General features: G+C 37.7%; 2 protein-coding genes across 5 annotated transcripts in view; one reads left to right on the top strand and one right to left on the bottom strand.

Moving 5' to 3' along the window:
* The window catches only part of ADAL (adenosine deaminase like), a 119,216-nt gene extending 116,983 nt beyond the window's left edge, over positions 1–2,233 (top strand). Inside the window, exon 12 of the mRNA XM_054565517.1 lies at positions 2,218–2,233. The gene's annotated coding sequence lies outside the window, so the exon portion shown is untranslated. The remainder of the gene's footprint in view (positions 1–2,217) is intronic.
* Positions 1–19,864, bottom strand: part of TP53BP1 (tumor protein p53 binding protein 1) — a 68,768-nt gene extending 48,904 nt beyond the window's left edge. For all 4 annotated transcript variants that reach the window (XM_054565507.1, XM_054565509.1, XM_054565508.1 and 1 more), the window contains exons 1-11: positions 19,740–19,864; positions 18,976–19,160; positions 18,674–18,764; positions 18,345–18,429; positions 14,440–14,567; positions 13,696–13,854; positions 13,268–13,397; positions 11,713–11,879; positions 9,364–9,490; positions 8,530–8,624; positions 5,221–5,429 (exon numbers count right to left, since the gene is read on the bottom strand). In XM_054565507.1, coding sequence (XP_054421482.1) covers positions 5,221–5,429; positions 8,530–8,624; positions 9,364–9,490; positions 11,713–11,879; positions 13,268–13,397; positions 13,696–13,854; positions 14,440–14,567; positions 18,345–18,429; positions 18,674–18,764; positions 18,976–19,160; positions 19,740–19,746 — 1,383 coding nt within the window. In that variant the 5' untranslated portion in view covers positions 19,747–19,864. The remainder of the gene's footprint in view (positions 1–5,220; positions 5,430–8,529; positions 8,625–9,363; positions 9,491–11,712; positions 11,880–13,267; positions 13,398–13,695; positions 13,855–14,439; positions 14,568–18,344; positions 18,430–18,673; positions 18,765–18,975; positions 19,161–19,739) is intronic.
* Positions 19,865–24,776: the final 4,912 nt, after the last annotated feature.

Here is a 24,776-nt window from a genome sequence, read left to right as displayed (position 1 = left end):
TGGGTTGGGCGTTGTCCTGCAAAGCAAAAGATCTATGGAGTGATTCCCTCTCAGGGCATATGCCTGGGTTGCAAGCCTGGTTCCCAGTTGGGGGCCTGCAAGGGGCAACTCATTGAGTTTCTCTCCCTCTCTCTCCTCCCTTCCCCTCTCTCTGAAAATAAGCAAACAAAATCTTTAATAAATAAATAAGTAAATATTTAATTTTACAACATCAAAATTATGTAAATTTGGACTCCAGTAATCAAGGTTCAGGAGAAATAACAGATATTCAAAGGTTAGCTATTAAAATAACACGGAAAGCTCTGGCTAGTGTGGCTTAGTGGATTAACTGCCAGCCTGTGAAGCAAGGAGTCACTGGTTTGATTCCCAGACAAGGTATATGCCTGGGTTGTGGGCCAGGTCCCCAATAGGGGGCGCCCAAGACGCAACCACACACTGATGTTTCTCTCTCTTTCTCCTTCCTTCCCCTCTAAAAATGAATAAAATCTTAAAGAAAAAAAAAAAACATGTAAGGAGTTTGAAACAGAAAGAAAGTATAGAACTTAAATGGTGGATTTAATATACATACTTAAACTCTTTTCCAAATTTCCACTAAGTAATTGTGAAGGCGTGTTTTTAAAGCATGAATTTTCAAGAAAAAGAGAACAGAAGAAAAAGACAACAGCAACAAAATTTTGGAAGAGTATTCATCTATTTAACAGACTAGTGAGAGCTGAATATCCTCGGCCAGCAGTGGAAAAAGCCAACAAGTAACCCAAATTACACGACAGAACCACCATGCCCCAAATAAAGACTCAGGACTTGGCAGCAGCGCCAGGTAACTCTGGAAGTGGTGGTAAGGACGAAGCTAAAAACAGGAGGACTGGCTGGAAATTTATTTAAGAAGTAGTTCAATTCCCTGATCCTCTCTCCCTGACCTGTCCCTGCCCTAGAGAGAGTAAAATAAAGAGTCCCTGAACTGGAGGACAAGAGGCACAGTTATCAGAAAGTACCACATTGAAAACAGAGAGAGTAAATGAAAATTTATATACTAAATGGAAACTTTACACTTTACCTGCCTCTCAACACCCCAGTCCTCTTCCATCAACAGACTTCTAGAATGACAGCCAACAGACAGGAAATTGAACATTTTTCTGGGGGGCCTGACCAAGTTGAGACAAATTAAGATACTGACATTAGGAGACCCCAAAAATGGCCTGGCAGATTATACTACAGTGAAACCCAGAAACAACAAGCACCAACTACCAGGTCAGAATTTCTAATCAGTCTTCTGGTATTTTACTCTTAAAGGAGACAATCAAGGATCAGCAGATACTTGAAGAAAGCCTTTAATGTGAAAATCAAACATCAAAACTAACTAAAATCTATTAGAAGAAATAGTAACTATTCCAGGGAAGAGAAAAAACTATTTTTTCAAAAAGTTTTTTCAAAAGGTAGTATTACTATCTTAGGGAGAAATGAATATGAATATACCCATAAAACTAGATAAAATGCTTTTTAAAGAAAAGAGAAGAGAGAAAGGAAGTCCAGAGAAAAAAAGGGTTCAAAATTAAACACCCGAGAATAAAAATTACTAAGAGAAAAGTTAAGAGACTGCTGAACCCAGCGATCACACTCCTAGGTACAAGAAAAACTTTAAAAAAAAAGAAAAAGAAAAACATATGTCCACACAAAAACTTGTGCACAATGTGCATAGAATTATTCACAATAGCCAAAAAGGTGAAACAATCCAAATGTCCATCAACTGATGAATGGATAAGATGTGGTATATACATACAATGTAGAAATTCACAATAAAAAGGAATGAAGTTCTAATAAATGCCACAAACATGAATGAACCATGAAGAAATGCTAAATGGAACATACGAATCACAAGACTATGTATTGTATAATACCACTTATATGAAATGTCCAGAATAGGCAAATCTATAGAGACACAAAGTAGATTAGTAGTTGAGCAGGGGTGGGAGAAATGAGAGTGACTGCCAATGGGCATGCGGTCTCTTGCATGGGGAGGGGGTAGGGAGGATCAAAAATGTTCTCAAAGTGAAGTGTGGTGAATAACTACACAACTTTGTGAATATACTAAAAAGCCACTGGATTGTACACTTTAAAGGGGTGAAAAATGTAGTACATGAATTATATCTTAATAAAGTCGTTTTAAAAAAAACGATAGTAGAGGAAATCACCCAGGAAGTTGAACAAAATAAGACAGAGATAAAAAAAAAAAAAAGACAAAATAAGGGGAAGAAATTAACTAATTAAATGTTTGTCCCTGGGCCCTTGAATTGAAGGACCTGAGTTTCCACCCTGACAGGGCTTCCCATTTCCCCAGCACAATGAATGAAAATAGTTCTATGCCAACAGTCAAATTTCAGAACACTAAGGACAAAGAGATAATCCTACAATATTCCAGTAAGAAAAAAAAAAATCTCATATGTTAAAGATCAGAATCAGACTAGCTACTCACATCTCAAGAACAACACTGGGAGTCTGATAAAGTGGAGCAATGCCTTCAAAAAATTTAAAGGAAAATTATTTCCAACCTACAATTCTGTACTCCTACAAACTATGACTAATGTATGACAGTAGAGAGCATGCTACTAAAGAATATCCTCCACCAAAATGAGGTAAAAACCATGCAAGAAGACATACAGCCCAAGATGAATCCAACACAAAGATAGGTGAGGACAACAGTGGAAGGGAGGCAACAGTTATCCGCCAGTCACAGAGGGCAATAACACAGATCAGAAATTAGAAGGCTCCAAAAGAGGTTTCTCCAAAAAGACAAAGTTTGAGGCCCCTGAAGATCTTGAAAAGGAGATTTTGACAATTAGTAGAAAGCCTAGAGTTGAGTTAGCGAGAAGTTCATAGAATTTTAAACAAATAAAAAAGATAATTATCAATTCCAGAGAAAACAAGAAATTATGCAAACATGGAAAAATAATCACAGTATTTCACAGGTTTTGCTGTGAATAATGTTTATAATAACTTCATAATAATGTAAACTCAATAATGATTTAAACAAAATTAGAACATTACATAGGAAACATGGAGAAATAGTTTTTAAAAAATTTTAACTGTATGGGAATATAAGCATGAAATATAGATTTATATAGGTAAATAACAAGAAAAAGCTTAAATAACTGAAAGTGGTTGTCTCTATGTAGGGATGGGAAGACACCTTGTTTAAACTATCTGACTCCTTTTTTGACTTTTACAAATGCTTACTGTACAATCAAACTCTAAACATTAAAACTATGTTGTAAAGGTACTGTTCAGAGATTTTTTTAAAAAGGCATATAGAGGAATCTTAAAATATGAGTCCAAAGAAATTTGACTATAGTCATCTTAGGTTCCAGAGACATTTGAGTATGTTTTAGCATCACTCATTTGTCTCAAATTTTCATCGCTGGTTTTACATCTGCCTCTGAAGATCTTTGATAAATGTTGACGATGGGGCAATTTCTTCCATAGTGCCTTATTCTTCAAAAAAGTCAGTTTTCCCTTTATGGCCAGAAATCACTTCCTCAGGTAGTGATACCATAGCTAAGACCTTCATTTCCTTAAAAGGCCTGTTTGGTTACTGATAAACATCTGGTAACTGGTCTCTAATATCAGCTACCTTTTCTGAAAAATTCTCAATGCAATGCATCATTGTCTATAGCTCATCCCTAAATTCTAATGACTCTTTCAAACTATATATGTTCATGTACAACAGTTAATAGAAAAACAAAAGCTAAAGAAAACAATATGATGGTTGACCATTAAAAAAAAATTTTTTTTGCTTCATCGAAAAAGGCAACGTTGTCTTCACTCTTTCACTATCAGCAATGGCTAATCCTTATGGAGTGTTTACCACATGCAAGACAGTATCCTAGACAGCTTATACATTATAGTTTATCAAGTCATTTAACCTTCACAACTAGTAAGTAGTGCAATATCCCCATTTGATTCGATAAGGAAAATCAAGCTCAGTTTCAATAGGTCACAAAGATAGTAATGGCAGAGCCAGGAGTAAGTCCAGCAAGTTCAGACTCTAGAGTCCTGTTATTGACTACTCCACCAAATCACTTCTAATGACTTTCAGAAAATGGAGTTTTCAGCAAGACAAACAAATTTTAAAACTCCAGACAGCAATTCAATTTGTTTCTTCCTACTGTCTCTTCCTTACTACATTTTTGGTAAATTGTTATTCATTTTTAAATATAAACTTTCACTACAACACCTGTAAACTGAAAGGCATGAAAGTTCTCCCTATAACACTAAAATAATTGCCCCACTTAAGATCTTACAAGAACAGGCATTTAGACTGCCTACATTATATGGCCACCTAGATTTAAAGACCTTCAATTCACTATGAATCAAACTTAAATTTCACTTTTTAAATATTTAAATTTAAAATTATACAAATGACTGGTGTGGCTCAGTGGGTTGGGTGTCATCCCGAGAACTGAAAGGTTGCCTGGTTTGATTCCCAATCAGGGCACATGTCTAGATGGTGGGCCAGGTCTCCAGTTGGGGGCATGAGAGAGGCAACTGATCAATGAGTCTCTCACACATCGACGTTTCTTTCCCTTTCTCCCTCCTTTCCCCTCTCTCTAAAAAAATATTAAATTTTTTTAAAAGTAAAGAAAAATTTAAATATAAAATTATACACTTGAGATGTTAGTTTCTCCTTGCTTTTAGAAGAAAACTAACTTCTCATTTGAAAATTAAAAACCATCCTGATAACCTCAACACAGGAACAATTAAATTATGGTACATCCACTCAAAGAAATATTAGGCAAGTTTTGAAAGGATAATATGAAAATGATATAACACTGAAAAATCAGTATGACACAATGTTAACTGGAAAAAATGAAAGTTATATGTTCATTATAAACAGCTTCATTTTTATAAAATGTAGAAAGACAAAAATGACAAGTAGTTGTATTAAAGTAGAATAATGATGAATGCCTCCTTCTAGTTTTGCAGTAACATTTCAAAAAGTTTAAAGACACAGTACAGAATTTAAACATTAAAAGTACACCAAAATGTCAGGTGACTCTGGAAATGTTCTAAAACTAGATTGTGTTGACAGTTACACAACTTTGTAAAATTTACTAAAGACATCACTATACACTTAAAATGGGTAAGTTTTATGGTTTATAAATTGTACCTCAATAAGGTTATTCTTTTAAAAATGTTAGGAGGAAAAAATCTTTCTACAACACTCACATGAGAAAACTCAGGCTGGGATGGGATAGGAAGTGACCCAGGAGTGAAGACTGGTGTGCTCTGTGACACTGGTGTTGAGGCTTGTGGTGATATAGTGGGCTCAGGGGGCACAGGGAGGTTTTCTATCTCCACTGATTCATCACCTTTGAGTTTCTTCTGAAAAGACTCTCTTCCTCCTTCAGATAACACTGACATGTCCACTGGCTCATCTGGTTTAAAGCAGGAAAAACAAATTTAGAAATAAGTGCCCATCAACACTACTCATGTTCCAATACCATGAATAAAAATTACATTACAGAAATTTCCATGCCTAAAAAACACTGACTTAATTTTCAGAAAAGTTGACAGATTAATAGACTGGGCCCTACAAATCTAGTAATACTTACTTTCTTCCCCAGGTTCCCAAAATAGTCAGTTACAGATTAAAATGGGGTTCATCTGAGGATAACCACCCATCCACAGAAATGTAAACACTTGGCTCCCCTGATCCTCTTTCCTGATTGCAATTCAGTTTTTCACATTCTGCCATAGGAAAGCCCAGATTAATGGTGCCTAATTTAACCATCATATATTCTGCCACAGACCAGTTTACCACTCTACATAAATATCTACATATTTATGAAATCACTGTATTTCCACTGACAATGGCAAAGTGCAGAAAGGTGCCAGGGCAAAAAAAAAAAAGAAAAGAAAAAGAAAAAACATCTACCAATGCCAATCAGCACTAATTTACCAAAAAATTAAGTACAAGATGCTAATCCTGAGACATTGCTTAGGAGGGAAACATGCACAAAACCCTGTTTTCCCATAGTACATTACCCACCTGAAGGCCACCAGAATCTTCCTCAGAGCCAGCCTAGCTAACTCGGTATTTGATTCATCAACCCTTTTTCCCCTATCTTGTCAAGTTGTAAGCCGAACAGGCTTCCTCTAGACCAGTGATTTTCAACAGGTGTGTCACAAGAATGTTTCAAACATGCAATACTGGACTATTTAGTCAGGGGCACTGACCTCTTTTTCCTTAGATTGTCAAGTAAAAAAAAAAATGACAATAGCCAACACAACAATAGCCATCCCGTGCAAATGCCCTGTCTTGAACTGTAAATATAGAGGTCATATAACAGAGTTGCATCTTACTGGTCACACTGCATATAATAAGGTTGCTTCTGATTGGTTAATTCTTGGAAAGAGAAATCCATATACACAAGTAGAGGCACCTGATATTTTAAAAAGTCATTTTGGAGTAAAAAGGGTAAGTAATTACTATTTTCTTTTAAGTAAATCAATCAAAATTATACCTATTTTTTTGTCAGATTGGCAAAAAGATATATTTTTTTGGTGGTTCGCAGATTTTTACTAATTAGTTTATATACACGATGAGATGAAAAAGGCTGAAAATCGCTGCTTTAGACCACTCTCACAAACTATTTCTGCCTTGATCTTTCTCATCATGACAAAGCATTTATTAAGGATCGGCTGTTCTAAGCACTACAAATAAAAAGACTTTAGATTAATAATCTTAGCAAAAACCAGAAATACAAAAAGCATGCATAGTCCTACAAACAGTTATGTACAAGTATTTAGCAAATGTTGTGGGTAATAAGCAAATACAAACACATTAAATCTAAAATACAATTGACAAGGGGAAATATAATACATTACTTGAAAACCAAAGAACTCCAAATCATATTCATAACGTGATCCCAAATGTGTAAAGATACTTCTTTATATTTATACCCAGAAAATACTCTGAAAGGAAATATATCCAAATACTAATTATCGCTATATCTGGATTGTGGTATCACAGGTAATTTTATTTTCTTCTCATTACTTTCCTATATGCTTTCCAAACTTTTCTGCAATAAGTACAGGCATACTTCATTTTATTGCACTTCACTTCATTGTGCTTCACAGGGGTTTCATTTTTACAAATTGAAGGCAAACCCTCCACCAGCAAAAAAACTACAACTTGCTTTATTATGAAACTTTACTGCAATATTCACTTTACTACAGTGGTCTGGAAGTGAACCTGCAATATCTCTGAGGTGTGCCTGTATTAATTACGGTTACAGTCAGGTAGAAAGCATTTTTAATATATTTTTATATGTTCACACTACAGATAGAAGAAATGGTTCTGAATATAAACCAAATGTAACTTACATTAACAGGAGTTTTTGTAGAAGAGATGCACTTTTATTTTTTTACTGAAGATATCACTAATCATGTTACGCTTAGAATAGCAAGCAGTCCATTTGGAAACCTAAAACTGATTTCAAGAGAAAACAACCAGACACAAACTTTGTGGCAGAAGAAAGTCTAAGATTAAATTTTGTCATGGGTAAATTACACTTGAAAAACAGTTAAATATATTTATATATTTATATCACTGAAGAGCAAAAACAGTAGAATATCATAGGAGGCATATACCCAACAGCTGTGGAGGCCACTGCCTGAGTTCAAATCCTGCCTCTATGACTTATTAGTTAAGAGATCTCTCTGTGCCACCATTTCCTCATCTATATAATGGGAATAAAAGTAACCCCTACTTCTTAAGATTATTGTAAAGATTCCATGATAAAAACCAAAAAGAAGCACCTAGAATCAAAAAGAAGGACAAAGAACAGTGCCTGGCATACACTAAGTATTCAATATAAGCTATTGCACCACTATTAGTATGACAGGGAGAAAATCATGGAATTTACTGGAAAAGGCTTTGTAGGAATTTAGAAATATCTTGAAAGACTGGATAGGAGACTAGGACTGAGCAAAAGAGATCGAGATAATGGGATAAATTGAGTATAAAGAAAAACTTTCTTGTGAATAAACTAGGTCCTCAGAGGAGGAAGTGAATGAAGTCAAAATTTCTACCACCCGCTCCTAGACACTCTTTGACAAAAACTCCTTTCATAATGACAAAAATAAACTATAAAGAACGAAAGAAACAATATTTTGTTCTCTCTCACCAATAACATGTGAACATGTTGCTGGAAACTACTGGCCATTAGTAATACACCCAGTTCTTCACTATACTAAGTCATTTGAGCTTAACTTTAAATACCTAAAAATTTTCCCTTAAAAGTCTTTTTAAGAAGTCAACAACATAGAATTCTCAAAAGAATCAGTGCTAGAAGAGCTAAGAACTGAGGAGAGCACTTTACACAAGGCCACATCCCTAAAGATAAGATAGACAGGAGTCTTACAGAACAGTTTAGGTCACAGTGTGATAACATATAATCAGTATTATTATGCAAGGCAGAAGTGCTGTTCCTCTTCTAAGCTGAGATCAACGGACAGATCAAGCAAACTCACCTTTTCTTCCTTCTTGCTCTGTGGGACTGCTAGGAACAATAAACGGGGTAGATCGCAAAGCATCAGGAGAAGGAGCAACGAGATCTGAGGAATTCCTTTACATAAAGAGAAAATCACAGGTTATTTTACCACAGCCACAGTTTTGCATTTGTTTTTTATATTTTAATGGCAAAAATATCTAAGCCATTCAGACAAATACTTAGCATTTCTCTTAAAAAACTACCTGAGGCTGGTGGAAGAGCCATGAATAATACTGCAATAATTCTTTCTCACAGCAGACATATCCAAAATTAGGCCATATGATTATAAGAGAAAGTAAATTATCAGACACAAGGACATCATGATTGGAAAGCAGGTAAGAAAGGACTAAAAAATAACTCATCTGCAGATTTGAAACAAAAAATATTTACTCCATTTTTGCCTATTAGAAAGATCATGCACATTTTTATTTAAAAAACCAAACCTCTTTGCCCACAGAAATAAAGAAATCCAACTGCTGTCCACTCTAGTATAACCTATCCTTCACCTCTGTTAATGGGAAGAACTGCTAGTCAAACGAGAGCAGAATGCTTGTTTGGATGCCTAACAATCTCTAAGTAAATGGGCAGTTTCTTCCCTAGTGAAACTTTTGTGCTACTATTATAAAATTTCAGAATGAGAAAGCAGATCTACCTACCTTCATTCACCAAGTTCTTACCCCCAAAAGTCTAAAGCCCAGAGTTTACGTCTTGGTTTCAAAAGAATGCTGGACTAGTATACAATTTTAGTTCTTTCAACCCTAGCCTAAGACCCTCAGACATGTTTCCCTGGCAAAACTATCTTAGGCCTACTTACGTAGAAAGGCTCTCCTGAACAAGGGACCTCTGACCAGAGAGGTGCAGGAGGTGCAGAGTGGTGGCAGGTGTGGAAGCCAGAGAACACCCACCTTCTTCCTTTGTAGGAGTAGAGCAACCATCAGAAGCTATGAGGGGGGAAAAAAAAAAACTAGCTGCATTTACTTCTCAGATTGACATCACTGAGTTGTCAAAGACAAAAAACAAAAAAACAAAAAACACTCTGTACTGCAGAAAGAGTAACAGGCATGTTTCCAACCATGTTCCAGGAGGGCAGAAACTGTTTTCCAATTGTAGTACAATTAATGGACTGCCATGCTAACACAAATCATGAGGGATCATTAAAGCTCCCTGTACTTACTAAATTATGGGTTAATAGCAAACTGACAAAAAGAATTCCTTAGTCCTTTCTGTCATGATTGAAGCTTGAAAAGGCCAGAATCCTGATACCTCTGCTTGGCTGCTCTTTTTTCTTATGAAGCTTCTATCATAAAACAGCAAGCAAGATTCTTATTTCAAGGTCTACCTAGGGTGAAGTAATAAGCTCATGGCATAATATAGAAATGGGGGAAGTCAAAATAATGCATATAGCACCTGATTAACATGAATGCAGCAATTTTCATGATTAGAACCTGAGCCTCCTCAAAAGGAGGCAAAAAATGCTAACACATTAGTAAAAGGATGTATGAACAGCCAGTAGTGATTTATATTATGAAGAGTCTACTGCTGGTCCCTTCTTAGCAAAAGATGGAGGATTAGCTACATTAATCCCAAATATAAAGGGATTTTAAATACTTTCTAGTTTTAGTAAGGACCAAAAAAGATTCCTTAGTGACCCTCTGAATGCCTTGCACATATTTACAGCTTAGTAAAGGAACAGAATCCTCTCTTCCTCTCTCCTTTCAACCAACACATTACAGCAGGTCCTCCAATAACATCATTTCATTCATTATTTCATTATAATATTGATGAGATATCCTATGAACTTAATTCTTGTTTATATCGATTAGCCTATGGTAAAACTGGTTTTATGATACAGTTTCACTTAAAATCACAGAACCTATGACAACATTGAGGATTTCATGTATATTTCACTAGTTATTATTGAAGCTTCCTGACTCTGTAAGGTTACAGAACGGAGGACTGTGAGGATTAACAATATGTGAAAAAAATACCACTCTAGTCTTCTAAGTTATACATTCTTTCTGCTAAACCACAACTTCCTATTTGCAGTAGGAAGTAAGTTCACGGTTGGCCAGGTGAATATGAAAAACTTTAAGATTTGGAGGTCTATGATGACAGAAATAGCTAGTCTCTCCATAATTGTTAAATTTACTATTTTAACTATTAATCCTCAATACCTACATTTCCAAAAGAGAAAAAAAATTGTTCAAATGTTAAATAGCTACAAAGATGCAAGAAAAATAAGACCAGCAACACTGAAAGGAAAAGAAACCAACAGAGACAAGAGGGAAGAAGGGGGGAGGGGCAGGGGAAAAGGAAGGGAAGGGGAAAGTCAAGGAACATATAGCAAGGACTCATGGACAAAACCAAAGGGGAAGAGTTGAGGGAGGGAGGGAAGGAGGGAGGGGGCAAGGGAAAGTGGTGGGGGGTAGGCAGAGACAAATGTATTTGAAAAAATAAATAAATTTAAAATTTAAAAAAAAAAAATGTTAAATAGCAATCATTCCCAAAAAGCCCTTCTCATTAATCAGCTAGAAACATATTTTGCTTCCATATCACAAACAAGTCTGCATACCAGCCCAGTCCAGACGGCTCAGTTGGTTGGAGCATTGTCCCATACACAAAAAGGTTGCAGGTTCAATCCCTAGTAAGGGCACATTACCTAAGCTGCTGGTTCAGTCCCCTGTAGGGGTGCATACAGGAGGCAACTGATCGATGCTTCTCTCACATCAATGTTTCTTTTTCTCTCTCTCTCTAAATTAGTGAACATATCCTCAGGTGAGAATTAAACACACACACACACACCCCCCCCCCCGACACACACACCCCCGCCCCAAGTCTGCATACTTATTAAGTGCCTTCTAACTTAACAGTAGCCTAAAAACAGAAATAAGAAGTTTGTAACTTTGGAGAAGTGGAGCTATATAGCAACTAATTACTGTTTTTTGTTTGTTTGTTTGTTTTTTCATTGATTTATTGATTTGATAGAGAAGAAGGGAGGGAGAGACAGAGAAAAGAACATCAATTTGTTGTTCCACTAATTTATGTATTCATTGGTTGATTCTTGTATGTGCCCTGACCAGGGATCAAAGCTGAAACCTTGGCATATCCACACAACACTCCAAGTGAGTACCTGTCCAAGGCCACAACTAATTACTCTCTATACCTGTTTTGTTGCTCTGGTCAAACAAGTCTTCCTGAGTTGACAAAACCTCAGGCTCTGGTGACTTCTGAATCTGCAGTCCACCTTCCAGAAGTTCTCGACCAGATATTTGTTCTTTTGGTTCCACAGCAGATAGGGATACTTTGGGACTAGGAGGCATGTCCTCTGACCTAGGAGAGTCATATCACCAGGAGAAAAGTTGCTATGTTCAAATGTTTTAATCTCTGAGCTGAGAAACTTTTCCTGTTTTAATAATTTCAAAAATTTCAGTAGCTCTAATCTACACAACTACTTGTTAAAAATGAAGTGAGATATTATATAAAGATACAAAGCTCTTAGTCCATTTCAAAACCTGTCTCAGTCTCTCACACAGCAATACCTCTTTCAACCCTGCTCACTGCTGTGCTACACAAGCTTACTGATAAAGTGATATAGGGATTTTTTGTTACATATGCTATTATCTGTTCATGCATGAAGGATTCTGATCCAGACCACAACAATGCCAGTTCTATCAATGATCTTCCAAGTCAAGGACCTGGCTGTGAATTAACCTCTACAAGAGCACCACACACGTTATCTTTTGTTGACCTTTTTCCATTTGAGGTACTCAGTCTAAACTCAAACCAAGACTTCACTCCCATACATATGGAGTCTTGTGGAGTCTTACATATTAACACATGTAAGAAACTCAATGTTGATCCCCTTTCCAGAGATTTATGAGGTTCACCTACGCTACCACTCCTGGGAGTAAACAGGATAGCAAAACTAGCGAGAGTGCAACTTCCTAAACAAAAAGCCTAAAAAGTCAGCCCCAGTTAGGCTGAATGTTTTGCATTAGGAAGTCAACTCTTGATAATCAACTGTATTCAGGACCCCAGGACCACATTCCCCACTGTTTCCATAGAAGGAAGTAACAGATAATACTGAATGCTTAGTCATCCCCACCGCAAACTGGAAGCATCTCACTTTTCCTCTGCCATATTCAAACTTGAGCTGTTGACCAGAGGCAATGCTGTTTTAGAGACAACAATTGCAACAGGAATAACAGAGAGATACTGCCCAATTCCTATCAAGTTAAGAGCCTAAAGGATTTCAGAAAATAATATGGCCCTGCATTTACATCATAGACTACCAAATGCAGGACACCTGACGACCCAAAGCAATCTGTGTGCTCCTCAAGTACAGAACAGTCAACTTTCAATAATATTTGTGTGACTCCTTATAACGTTAGGGAGGCTAGAGTACTGCACACACAGTACCTCTGTAGACAAAGATCAGAGAAGACTAGCAGCAACCAAAGATTAAGCAGTCATGCTTATAGTTACAGCAGCAAAAAAATGGCTTTGTAATGTGCCTAAAGACAGGATGAGGACACAAAGAGTATACATGAATAATCAATGTTTCTACTGGACCAGAAATATATTCGGAACGGGGCAAGGGAGTGCGGGGCTGGAAATAAACAATTTCTGAAAATGTTTCCTCCTGGACAAGTGAAATGCGTATAACCCTATGGCAAAAAGCCAAAAATACTTTCTAGAAGGAACATGGGATGGGTTACCTTGCTGTTGGTGGACTTTGCTCTTCTACCACATGTATGTCCTTATTGGGCTGTGCCACCACAGGGGCATCCTCGCTGGGCTGTTCTGCCCTGGAGCCATCTTCACTGGACTGTTGTTCCTGCTTAATTGCTTCATGTTTTAGAAGAAGACAGAAAGGAGATACTTAATTTTTCAAAGTAGTGGAAGCTTTTCTAAAAGTAAAGATTTTAATAAAAAGTCCAATTTGAAAAAATACATATTTTCCAAAAAAGGAAAATAACCAATAACCCACTTACAAAAAACCTTAATCTGCAAGCCATTGACTGACAAGTATTTGCCAGACAACTGTGGAATAGCTTCCTCTATTAACTACAAAATATTATCGAGGAAAGAATAGCTCTAGCATGGAAGGAAAACAACTCCAAATGCCAGAAAACATGGTTCCTACCAATATTAGCATCCACATCACATAGCCTAGTATAGCCAGGGTTGGTGGTTGCTGACTGTAAAGTCTCTTTGTCTACTTCATATGGCACAGTATGTTCCTCAACATCCTGGCTCTGGGAGAGTTCCAGAACCCCAAAGCCCAGCTGTGATGAGGCAGGATCTAGGAATAAAACCCAAAGAAATTAAGTATCATATCATGCACTATGCCAGATGAGGTCCCTTAGCAAAAGAAGGTCATGTTAGGTCCTTCACATCAAAGCCCTGCTCCCTGAAATTTTTTAAAATAAAATTAAGAATAAAAGCACTAAAAGTGAAGATAAAAATGTGTAATGAAGCAAAAATTGCACATTATAAAACATCACAAGCACCAAATATGGCAGACTCTACTTTCTGAAGATATACATAAACCATACCCACATGCCCAACAATTTAATGTATTTCCAACCCCACAAGGCATATATCCCAAAAATATTTAATTACAAAAGGTGGAAGAGAAAATATGCATATGAACAAATGATTAGGAGGAAGAGTCAATATGCACAAAGGGGGCTATCCAATGAGCTACTAATTTCTGAACACCCTATTAGGTGAAATGTCTTAAGGCTACTAGCACATTTCTTAATGACGATGCTTAATTTAATGATGACAAATCTATAGCCTGATAAAAAGAAGAATTTTACTGTCTGTATGTTCACATTAAAAGGACTTAGAACAATCTACTATTCCAAAAAAGGCATATAGCTACCTTCAGGATCAAGGGAGTGTGTGGCATTATCTGGAGTATCTTCTTCCTTTTCTTCTTTCTCCTTCTCTTCTACCTCTTCATTCTCTTCCCCCTCAGGAGGAGCAGGTTCAACTGATGGTCCCAAAACACTACATAGCAGAAAGACACAATCATCCATTACCAGATAGGCTGGGACACTTTATTCAAAACACTCTTTGAATTTTATTGTGACTCCCCACGTACCAACCACCTTTTAGGCAAATTTGAAAAAGTAAAAAACCCTCACCTCAATAGTGCTGCTTTTCTACAGACAAGTACCAAAAAGGTTAACTCGAAAAACAGTGTACAGAATTAAGTAATACAATTATTAAACAGAAAAAAAATAAACATACTTGAATTTTATCTTTCTCTGAAAAGATTTGAGAAGGGATAGAAAAATCTTGCACTCAAAAGAATTACTGACAAGTGACAAGAGAAGATGTGCATTAGATGTGTAGGGAAGGGGTTCAAAAATACATCTATCAGCCCTGGCTGGTATGACTCAATGGATTGAGCACCAGCCTGAGAACCACAGCGTCATGAGTTCAATTCCCAGTCAGGGCACATGCCTGGGTTGCAGGCCAGGTCCCTAGTTGGGGTGCGTGAAAGGCAACCATACATAGATGTTTCTCTCCCTCTCTTTCTCCCTCCCATCCCCTCTCTCTAAATAAATCTTAAATCTTAAAAGTTAATAAAACACAAACAAAATGGTGCAGAACAATGTATAGTTAGCCCTTTACATCCATGGATCTCCAATCATGGATCAAAAATACTGTTTTCCATCTGCAGTTGTTTGAATCCGCACATGCGAAACCCAAGAATAGGAAAAACTGACTACATTTACTGAAGAAAAAAAAAAAAACCCCAAAAAAACCCTCTGCACATAAGTGGACATACATACACATTTCAAACCCATGTTGTTCAAGAGCCAAGTATAGAACATTACCTACATACCTGGGACAGACGCATGCATGACCTTGGGAAATACAGGAAAAGAAAGTACAAGAGCAAATATGACAAAAAGTAGAACAATGAAAGATGGCACGAATCACCCATCTTGGATCTTTGCCAGTCTCTTTTGGTGGTTTTTCTTCATATCCCTGACCTCTAAATGCTGCTAACACCCAGTGAGTCTTTGGACATCTCTGCTCCTCCTACACTCACCTCCTCAGTGATCTTATTCAGACTCATGGCTGTGAATATTATCCATATGTTTATGACTCTGCAATTTAAATCTCCAGCTTAAACCTTCCCCCTGAGCTCCAGACTTGTACATTGCCAACTGCCTCCAACTGGCAATTGAAAAGGCACCTTGCCCTGGCCGATGAGGCCCAGTAGGTTAGAGCGTTGTCCTGTACGCCGAAAAACTGAAGGTTCAATTCCCAGTCAGAGGATATGCCTGGTCAGGGAGCCTATGAGAGGCAACCAATCAATGTTTCTCTGTTACATTGATGTTTCTCTCTCCCCACCCCCCCACCATTCCTCTTTCTCTAAAATCAATGGAAAAAAAAAAAGTTCTCAAGTGAGGATGGATGGGAGGAAGGGAGGAAGGGAGGAAGGAGCAGCTCAACTTTAACTTGTTTAAAACTGACTTCCTCCTCCTGCAGTCCATCTCAATTAAAAACTCAATTCTCCTACTTCTCAAACTAAAAACATAGAATCATTGTTACTCCTTCTTTATTCTCATATTCAATGTCTTTAAATCCTGTTTTCAAAAACCTAGAATCTCATTATTCTCCGTCCATCTCTCTGGTCTCACCACTGTCACATTTTACCTAAATTATTTCAATAGTCTCCTAGTCGGTCTTCCTGCCTCTGCCTTTGCTCCCCCTTCAGTCTATTCTCTTTATTACTATTATTTTATTTAAATATCTTCTTTTATTTCTATTTATTTTCATTTTCCCAGCTTTACTGAGGCATAATCAACAAATAAAATTTGTATACTCTTCGGACTATTCTTGATTCAACAGCCAGAGTGATTCTGTTAAAATTTAAGCCAGATCATGTCAATCCCATGCTAAATCCTTATGTGCCTTCCTATCTCACTAAGAGTAACAGCCAAATTCCTCACAGTGCCCATGAGATCTTATATATTCTAGTTTCCCCTTTACTTTTGACTCCTCCTCCCACTCCTCCTGCCATGGCAAAAAAATGTCAAGCACGCTCATGCCTCAGGGCTTTTACACTTGTTGTTCTCTATACATGAATTGCACTTACTCCAGATAACAACAGAGATCACTTAATCACTAAAGATTCTTAATCAAATGTCACAACAGCAAAGCATTCCCTAAGTCACTCTGTCTAAACTTGCAACTCCTATGCCGGTTCCTATCCTCTTCTGTTGTATTTTTCTCTTCAGTCCTATAAGTGTCTAACAGACTATATCTTTTACTTATTTATCATGTATTGCTATATCCTGTAACAAGAACGTAAGCTACATTAAGGTCTAGGATTTTTCTCTCTTCTGATCACTTTGTATCCCCAAAAGTCAACAGTGCTTGACATATAGGAAATACTCAATAAACAACTGTAGAATGATTGGGTAAATCAAAAGAGGCTTTATCTTGAAAAAATTTTTAAACCTAAAATTATTCCAAAATAAAATACTCATTACAAATTTAAGTAGTATCAAAAAAGGCTTAATTATAGACAAAAAGTAGTATTCATGTCAAACTTTTCTCCACTGTCTAAAGCTGATGGAAGAAAACAAAGGTTTAAATATATGAGGTACAAAAGTAGCCAATAAAAGAATTAATGATCACAAAAATTGAGAGTACTGTTGTGAGTAAATCCTCATCTTCAATTATGGAACTCAATTGTCTTAATCTGATAAAACAAGAAATGGCAGAAATAGTGTTACTTAGTTTTACAATAGTATTAAAAGATAGAAGAATAATCTTCCAAAGAAGTAAAGTCACAAACACTTTAAAATAGAGTTGTCTCTGTGAAAGGGGACCAAGGATGGAAGAGGACTCTTTAGCCATTCATTATGAGCTCTTTTTAAATTAAACTATGTATTTGTATTATTCTGTTAAAAATGTTTAACACATCTCATCAAAATTAAAAGGTGAAAGATTTATATGATCTGAAGAGAAACCAGAGTATATCATCTCATCAAAATTAAAAACCTGTTCTGTGCGTGCTGGCCAGGTAGCTCAGTTGGTTAAAGCATCGTCCCAATATGCTAAGGTTGCAGGTTTGATCTCTGGTCAGGGCACATACAAGAAGGAACCAATGAATGCATAAATAAGTGGAACAACAAATCAATGTCAATGTCTCTCTCTCTCTCTCTCTCAATAAATAAAACAAATATATTTTTAAAAACCTGCTCTGTGGAAAAGCCTCTGAAGATGATGAAAAGACAAGCTACAGAAATGGGAGAAAAACATTTGTAAACCACATATCCTACAAAGGACTTGTATCTAGAATATATAATAAGCTATCAAAACACAATAAAAACATCCAATCTAGTGCCTAGCATTGAAGATAAGCTCAATAGATGGACAATGATAAAACAAAATAAAAACTGAACATTGTTTAGGGTATGAATTAAACATTCTGGGTCTAAAACTAGTGAAGTACTTTGGTGGGTGGAAAGTATGCCTAACAGTTTTGACAATATAGATAATACTGTTTGATATTTTTTTTCCCCACTAATAAGTCATAGCTATGCTAAGAATAAGGAATGTTTATTTTGTTTCACATGCACAAAGATAGATCACAATTTGAATAATGTAGGTGTAAAAAAATTTTATTACCGGCACAGAAGATATTCCAGCTGTTTCAGAAAATAAGATTAATCCCTTATCCTTGGGATGAGGCAAAGGTAGAACAAAAGAACTGATCCATTTATAAATGTAAATAAACTCCTTCAAACACTAGTTTACCTGCTTGTCCTGTTTGGCTGAGGTAACTGCTCAATGACCTGACTGATGGAACCACATGTATCCAGATGAGAAGAATCCATAGGGTCTGAAAGACACAATTGGATATTAGCACAAAAGGCATTTACCCCTAAACTTTAATGCAAATTCAGGAATGCAGGCCATACAAACCTAATCAGATATATTACAGAAAACCAACCTTTTCAGTGCCTACTATGTACCGGGTACTGTGCTAGACTTCCTTACACACATTCACAACCACATGTTTAAATCCACCCAACTCTAACAAGCGCACCCTTGCAGAAGGGGTTTGATAACTGTGAACGCCTCACCTGCAGCTTTGTTTTCTTTCTGATGTTCATTGAATCCACCATTACTGTCTCCTTGTTCTCCAGCTGGTTGTTCAGGATTGGACACAACATCCTAGAAAATATGCATACATAATATCCCCACTATATCTGAACTAATTCAGAATGAGACATACGTCTTTGTGAACATAGCTGATTTCATTATCCCAACTAATTGTACCAAAAGACAGTGACCTCCTAAGTACTTACATTTGCTGGTTGGTCTAGATTAGGAAAAACAAAAACAAAAAATTTGCTCAGTCGTTTCCAAACAAGATAGCACTCACCAAAACAGGGTTCTCTTTGTGTGTCTGTAAATTAGGCAGGTGTCGAGATAGCATACTGAAGTGAGAACCAGAATCATCTTCTAGAACTTGGCTTTCAGGCTGAGAATCTTCAATTATCAGGCAAGGAGTGTCTTGCTGAGAGAAATCCGAATCCAACTGACTTCCAGTAGGGTCCATCTGCTCCCCTGGAATGGAACAACAAAAGATTAGTTCTGTGTAACCTACTAGCCTTCCTCGCAGTTTGAGCTTAAATAATGGTGTGGGAAGTACAGGAGCTGGGAATGGGGACCGCTCTAGTGCTCCTTCAATTAGAACATTACTATATTTATGATCTTGCAAAGCACTTTCCTATCATATCTCCCACGACCCGATCCCTCATTATTTACAATCAGCCTGCCTATCCTCTCCCTCTCCTTTTCCATCACCTTCCCGTTGACACCCTTTCCCCTCCTTCCCAACCTCTTCTCTTCCCGCCCCTTTTTCCATCCCCCACAACTCTCCCTACGTCCTTCTGGAGACTCCACCACCCCAAAAGGCTGCTCTGCAATCTCTGTTCGCCAGAACCCCCACAGCCCTTCACGATTCCCCACGACCACTCAGCCTTCCTAGCTAATGCTTCCCCACCCCCTCCTCCGGGCCCTCCTACCCTTTCCCAGTTACCGCCGCCATGCTTGCCACCCCGCCCCCTCCGGTCAGCCATTCCTTCAGACCCAAAACCGGAGCCTTCGGAGCTGACCGCGCCCCCATTTTTCTCCAAATAGTACCAGGCATCCCGGCGGGGGGTCCCTCGCGCTCGAGTTAGAGATCTCGGCCCGCTCCCCAGGTCCCTCCAGCTCTATCCCCAGATGGACACTGTCGCCACCGCCGCCACCGGCCTCGAACTCCTCCTGTTCCCGCGCGTCACGCAGTATTGGTTCGCCCATTCGCTGCTGCTGCCTGCCACTCAAAAAGTCCTGTAGATGATTGGTGACTGAGGCCCAGTGCCCCGCCCCACGTAGGAAAAAGGAACACGGCGGCTTGTTTCCATGACAGCATGGACGTTGCTGGCCCTCCCCCTTGTAGAACCTTAGAATGACAGTATCCTTGAACCAAGGGACCTTGAGAGGGAGTGAAATATATTCCCTAGCCTCCAGGAAAATTGCTTGCATCACTACTCAGATAAGAAAAAAGACCTTTTTTATCGTTCATGCACTTAATGCCCCTTCTCTCACCTTCTGTGGAAAGGGAGAGGATTTCCCAGCTTTCTAATAAAAGGGCAAAGAAGAGAATCCAGGTAGACTAGGACTTTAAAGCTGATGAAACCGGAGAGAGAGGACTCTTTGGGGTTTACCTGTGTCAATCAGGATCACTTTTGTGGGCCTCTACCTGATTTCAAAAGCCTCACATTACATCTCCTCCAGTTTTTCGTCCCCCCCCCCCCCCCCGCCCTTTACATTGTCTGAGGACCCCAGTAAACCATTTTTTTTTTTTTCCATTGCCTTTTTTTATCTGGAACTCAGTTCAAGCTTCACGTTTGCTTACCGTTGCCCTATCTTTTATAGGATTGCAGCCTACGGAGACTATAGCTCCAGTCATATTTTGCACCTCCCATTGAGAGAATTGAGCATAGTGATTCTCAGACTCTGGGATGAAGAGAACAGCTGCTGCCTCTTTAACTAGATGACCTCAAAGATCCCTCCAAGACCTGAGAGTCTATTATCCTAATTATGGTGCCAGGGTCTTACAGAAGGTGCGGCAGCTGTGACTTGTATTAATGAACTAGGCCCCACAAGGAATATGTTTGGTTTTTTTTTGTTATTGTTGGTTTTGGGTTGTGATTTTTACGTGGTTGGATCTGCGATGCATTTCTAGTCAGAGCAGCTGTCAACAAGAGAAGCACCTAGCAGCTGTCAATAAGAAAACCTATGTAAGCATGTACGTAGTAGGCATTCAATAGAGAGAGAGTTTTCTCTCTCCACCTCAGGCCCAGAATGACTTAGGCACAGCCCAACCATGATTCTCCCATCCTATAAAATTCAGCATCCAATTCAGCATTTGAGATAAGCTAAGCTAAAGTGAAGCTTCCTACTAACCAATCTTCTCCCTGCTGTTATAAATTATTGCAATCATATTTTCCAAACCAAAAATCAAAGGATGTCATCTGAATATGTTACTTATGGCTATTTATTTCAAAAGACAGGCTCTTTGAAATAAAACTTTCCTGAAAAACCTAGAATATATTGTTGGAATAGCTAGAATATAATTAGGGTCCCCAGAATGTTTTATCAGTGGAACAAAAGTGGAATGGAACACAGAGAGACTCATGCCACTTCCTCATCTTGAAGTTTATAATTTATAGTTGACACTTCTCCTTCCATTCCTAATGCTTCAGAAGACAGGTGACCAAATAAATTTAATCATGAAAGGACCAGGTCAGGTTACTATTAACTAACTTCACTAGGCAGACAAAGTGAATTCATCTGCTCAATTTAAGAGGGCACAAACAACTAGCTCCTGTTTTGGGGCAAATCTTGATCTTGATTCCCATAAAAATCCCTAAAAAGTCACTATATTTTTGCTCTCCTCTGCCCTGCTATTGTATTTCCCCTCCCCAAACAAGGCATAAGTAAATAGGCCTTCCTGATTATTTGACAAACAACTGTGTTTGTCAAAGCTCATAAACTATACACTAAAAAGGATAAATTAAATCTCAATAAACAAAAATAAATAGATAAATAAAGAAATGAGCCTGAGCCATTCTCATTACTGAATAAAACAAGAGCCTTGAAAAACTGTGAATTGCTAGTTAAGTAGTATGACAATTTAATTAATCATTAAATTACCCATGTAGATCAGAAAATGCAGGCAGATGGTTGCCCACTGAGGCTGCAACTGATTGCCATTGGGTGAACTAAAGGCCTCTATTGACTCTTAAGACTGCAAAGGACCATCACCACATCTACCTATCTATAGGAACATCTTTACCTAAGACACATCAGACAGAGAGAAATCTGGTCTTCCTCTATAGTCCCCCCAGAAAAGAAAATTCCATCAGACCTTGTGTTAACTCATTTTAAAGCTTTAAAAAAAACCTCACTGTCAGAAATTTTTCTTCTAATCAGCTTAAAACCTTTATTCTAGAGCTTAAAGCCATTTTCTCTAATTTCCATAAGGCTATAATCATCTCATCTGGTCAATAATTCCTTAACATATTTCAACCAATCAAACAATAAACATAAATTCTATATACTTAGTCTTTTTCTGAGGTCTCCTCACAGACTTCTCTCTAAGCAAACAGTTTAATTCTACCTCCCAGAAACTATTCATCAACATTTAAATTTGCTTCACAGTTTTCCTCTCAAACCGGTAGTTTGGGAACTCAGTGGCAGAGAACTTTACTGAGGATATCACAAGCACTAAATTTAATGATAAGTTATTATATACCCTTTTTAAAAATATTTTATTTTTTTAAGATTTGATTTATTTTTAGAGAAAGGGGAAAGGAGGGAGAAAGACACGGAGAGAAACATCGATGTGTGGTGAGACATACATCGACTGGTTGCCTCACCTGTGCCCTCAATGGGGGGCCTGGCCTGCAACCCAGGCATATGCCCTGGCAGGGAGTCAAACTGGTGAACGTTTGATTCATAGGCTGGCGTTTAATCCACTGAGCCACACCACTCATGGCTATATAGACCTTTAAGCTGCAATATTAAAGTATTACACACTGACTTACATTTAACATACAATTAATTCTGACCTTCTGTTGCACTTGGACCTATTCAATCATGTCCAGCCATACACCAATGATATAATTAATAACATGTATTAAATTTTTGTTAGGTGATAGGTGTTGTGCTCTGTATTATTTTTTTTATTGTTCTATTACAGTTGTCCCCATTTTTCCCGTTGCTCTCCACTGCCCTGCCCATCCTCCACTCCCACAGTCTGTTGTCCATGCCTATGGGTCATTTATACATATTCCTTGACTAGACCCTTTCCCTTCTCTCTCCTCTCATCCCCCTCCCCCACTCTCTGATCACTGTCAGTCTGTTCCTTGTTTCCATGCCTCGGGTTCTATTTTGCTCTTTTGTTTATTTTGTTTATTAGGTTCTTCTTACAAGTGAGATCATATAGTATTTGTCTTTTGCCATCTGGCTTATTTCACTTTGCATAATATTCTCCAGTTCCATCCATGCTGTCACAAAAGGTAGGAGTTCCTCCTTTCTTTCTGCTGTGTAGTATTCCATTGTGTAAATGTACCACAGTTTTAATCCACTTATTTACTAGTGGGCACTTTAGGCTGTTTCCAGCACTTGGCTATTGTAAACAACGCTGCTCTGAACATAGGGGTACGTAGGTTCTTTTGAATTGGTGTTTCAGGATTCTTAGGGTATAATCCTAGCAGTGGAATTGCTGCATCAAAAGACAGTTCCATTTTTAGTTTTTTGAGGGATGTCCATACTGTTTTCCATAGTGGCTGCACCAGTATGCAGTCCCACCAACAATGTACTAGGTTTCCCTTTTCTCCACATCCTCACCAGCACTTGTTTGTTCATTTGTTAATGATGACCATTCTGACCGGTGTGAGGTTGTATCTCATTGTGGTTTTAATTGGCATCTCTTTGATGGCTACTGATGTTGCGTGTCCTTTCATACATCTCTGGGCCCTCTGTATGTCCTCCTTGGAGAAGTGTCTATTCAGGTCTTTTGCCCATTTTTTTTAATTGGATTGTTTGTCTTCCTTGTGTTGAGTCATATGAGTTCTTTATATATTTTGGAGATTAAGCTCTGTTGGCAAATATGTTTTCCCATACTGTTGGTTCCCTTTTCATTTTGATGAGGTTTTCTTTAGCCATGCAGCAGCTTTTTAATTTGATGTAGTCCCAGTTGTTTATTCTTTCCTTTATTTCCCTTGCCCTAGAAGATATGTCGGCCAAAATATTGCTATATGGGATATCTGAAATTTGACTGCCTACGTTTTCCTCTAGGACTTTTATGGTGTCATGGATTATATTTAAGTCTTTTATCCATCTTGAGTTTATCCTGGTGTATGGTGCAAGTTGGTAGTCTAGTTTCATTTTTCTTGCATGTATCTGTCCAGATCTCCCAACACCATTTATTCAAGAGCCTATTTTTATTCCATTTTATACTCCTGTCCTCTTTGTCAAATAGTAATTGACCATAGAGATACGGGTTTATTTCTGGGCTCTCTATTCTATTCCACTGATCAATGTGTATATTCTTATGTTAGTACCAGACAGTTTTGGTTACAGTGGCCTTGCAATATACAAGATCCAGCAGAAGTAAGCCCTGCTTGAGTGTGGTTGGTGGGGTATGTGAATATCTCACATGAGATGGATAGCAATTTGAACATTTCACCTAAAATGTCATATGATGTGCTTGAGTGTGATATTATTATGTTACAGAATTACATGTTTATGGTTTTATAATAAAAAAGGGGTGTTATTTGCACTGAACCCTGTAGTTTGATATCAGGTATTGTGATCCCTTCTAATTTACTCTTCTTTCTCAAGATTGCTGGGACCATCTAGGGTCATTTTTTGTTCCATATACATTTTTGAAATATTTCTAAATGTCCAAAATATATTATTGGTATTTTAATAGGTATTGCATTGAATCTATAGATTGTTTTGGGTAGCATGGATATTTTAATAATATTAATTCTTCCCATCCATGAATACAGTATATGCATCCATTTATTTGTATCTTCCTTAATTTCTTTCCTCAGTGTTCTGTAGTTTTCTGAATACAGGTCTTTTACCTCCTTAGTTAAGTTTATTCCTCGGTACTTTATTTTT

Source organism: Pteronotus mesoamericanus, unplaced genomic scaffold (genome assembly GCF_021234165.1).
Source record: "Pteronotus mesoamericanus isolate MK-2021 breed Mesoamerican mustached bat unplaced genomic scaffold, CSHL_Meso_final contig_164, whole genome shotgun sequence".
Taxonomy (NCBI): domain Eukaryota; kingdom Metazoa; phylum Chordata; class Mammalia; order Chiroptera; family Mormoopidae; genus Pteronotus; species Pteronotus mesoamericanus.
This window is presented reverse-complemented; position numbering and strand designations above follow the sequence as displayed.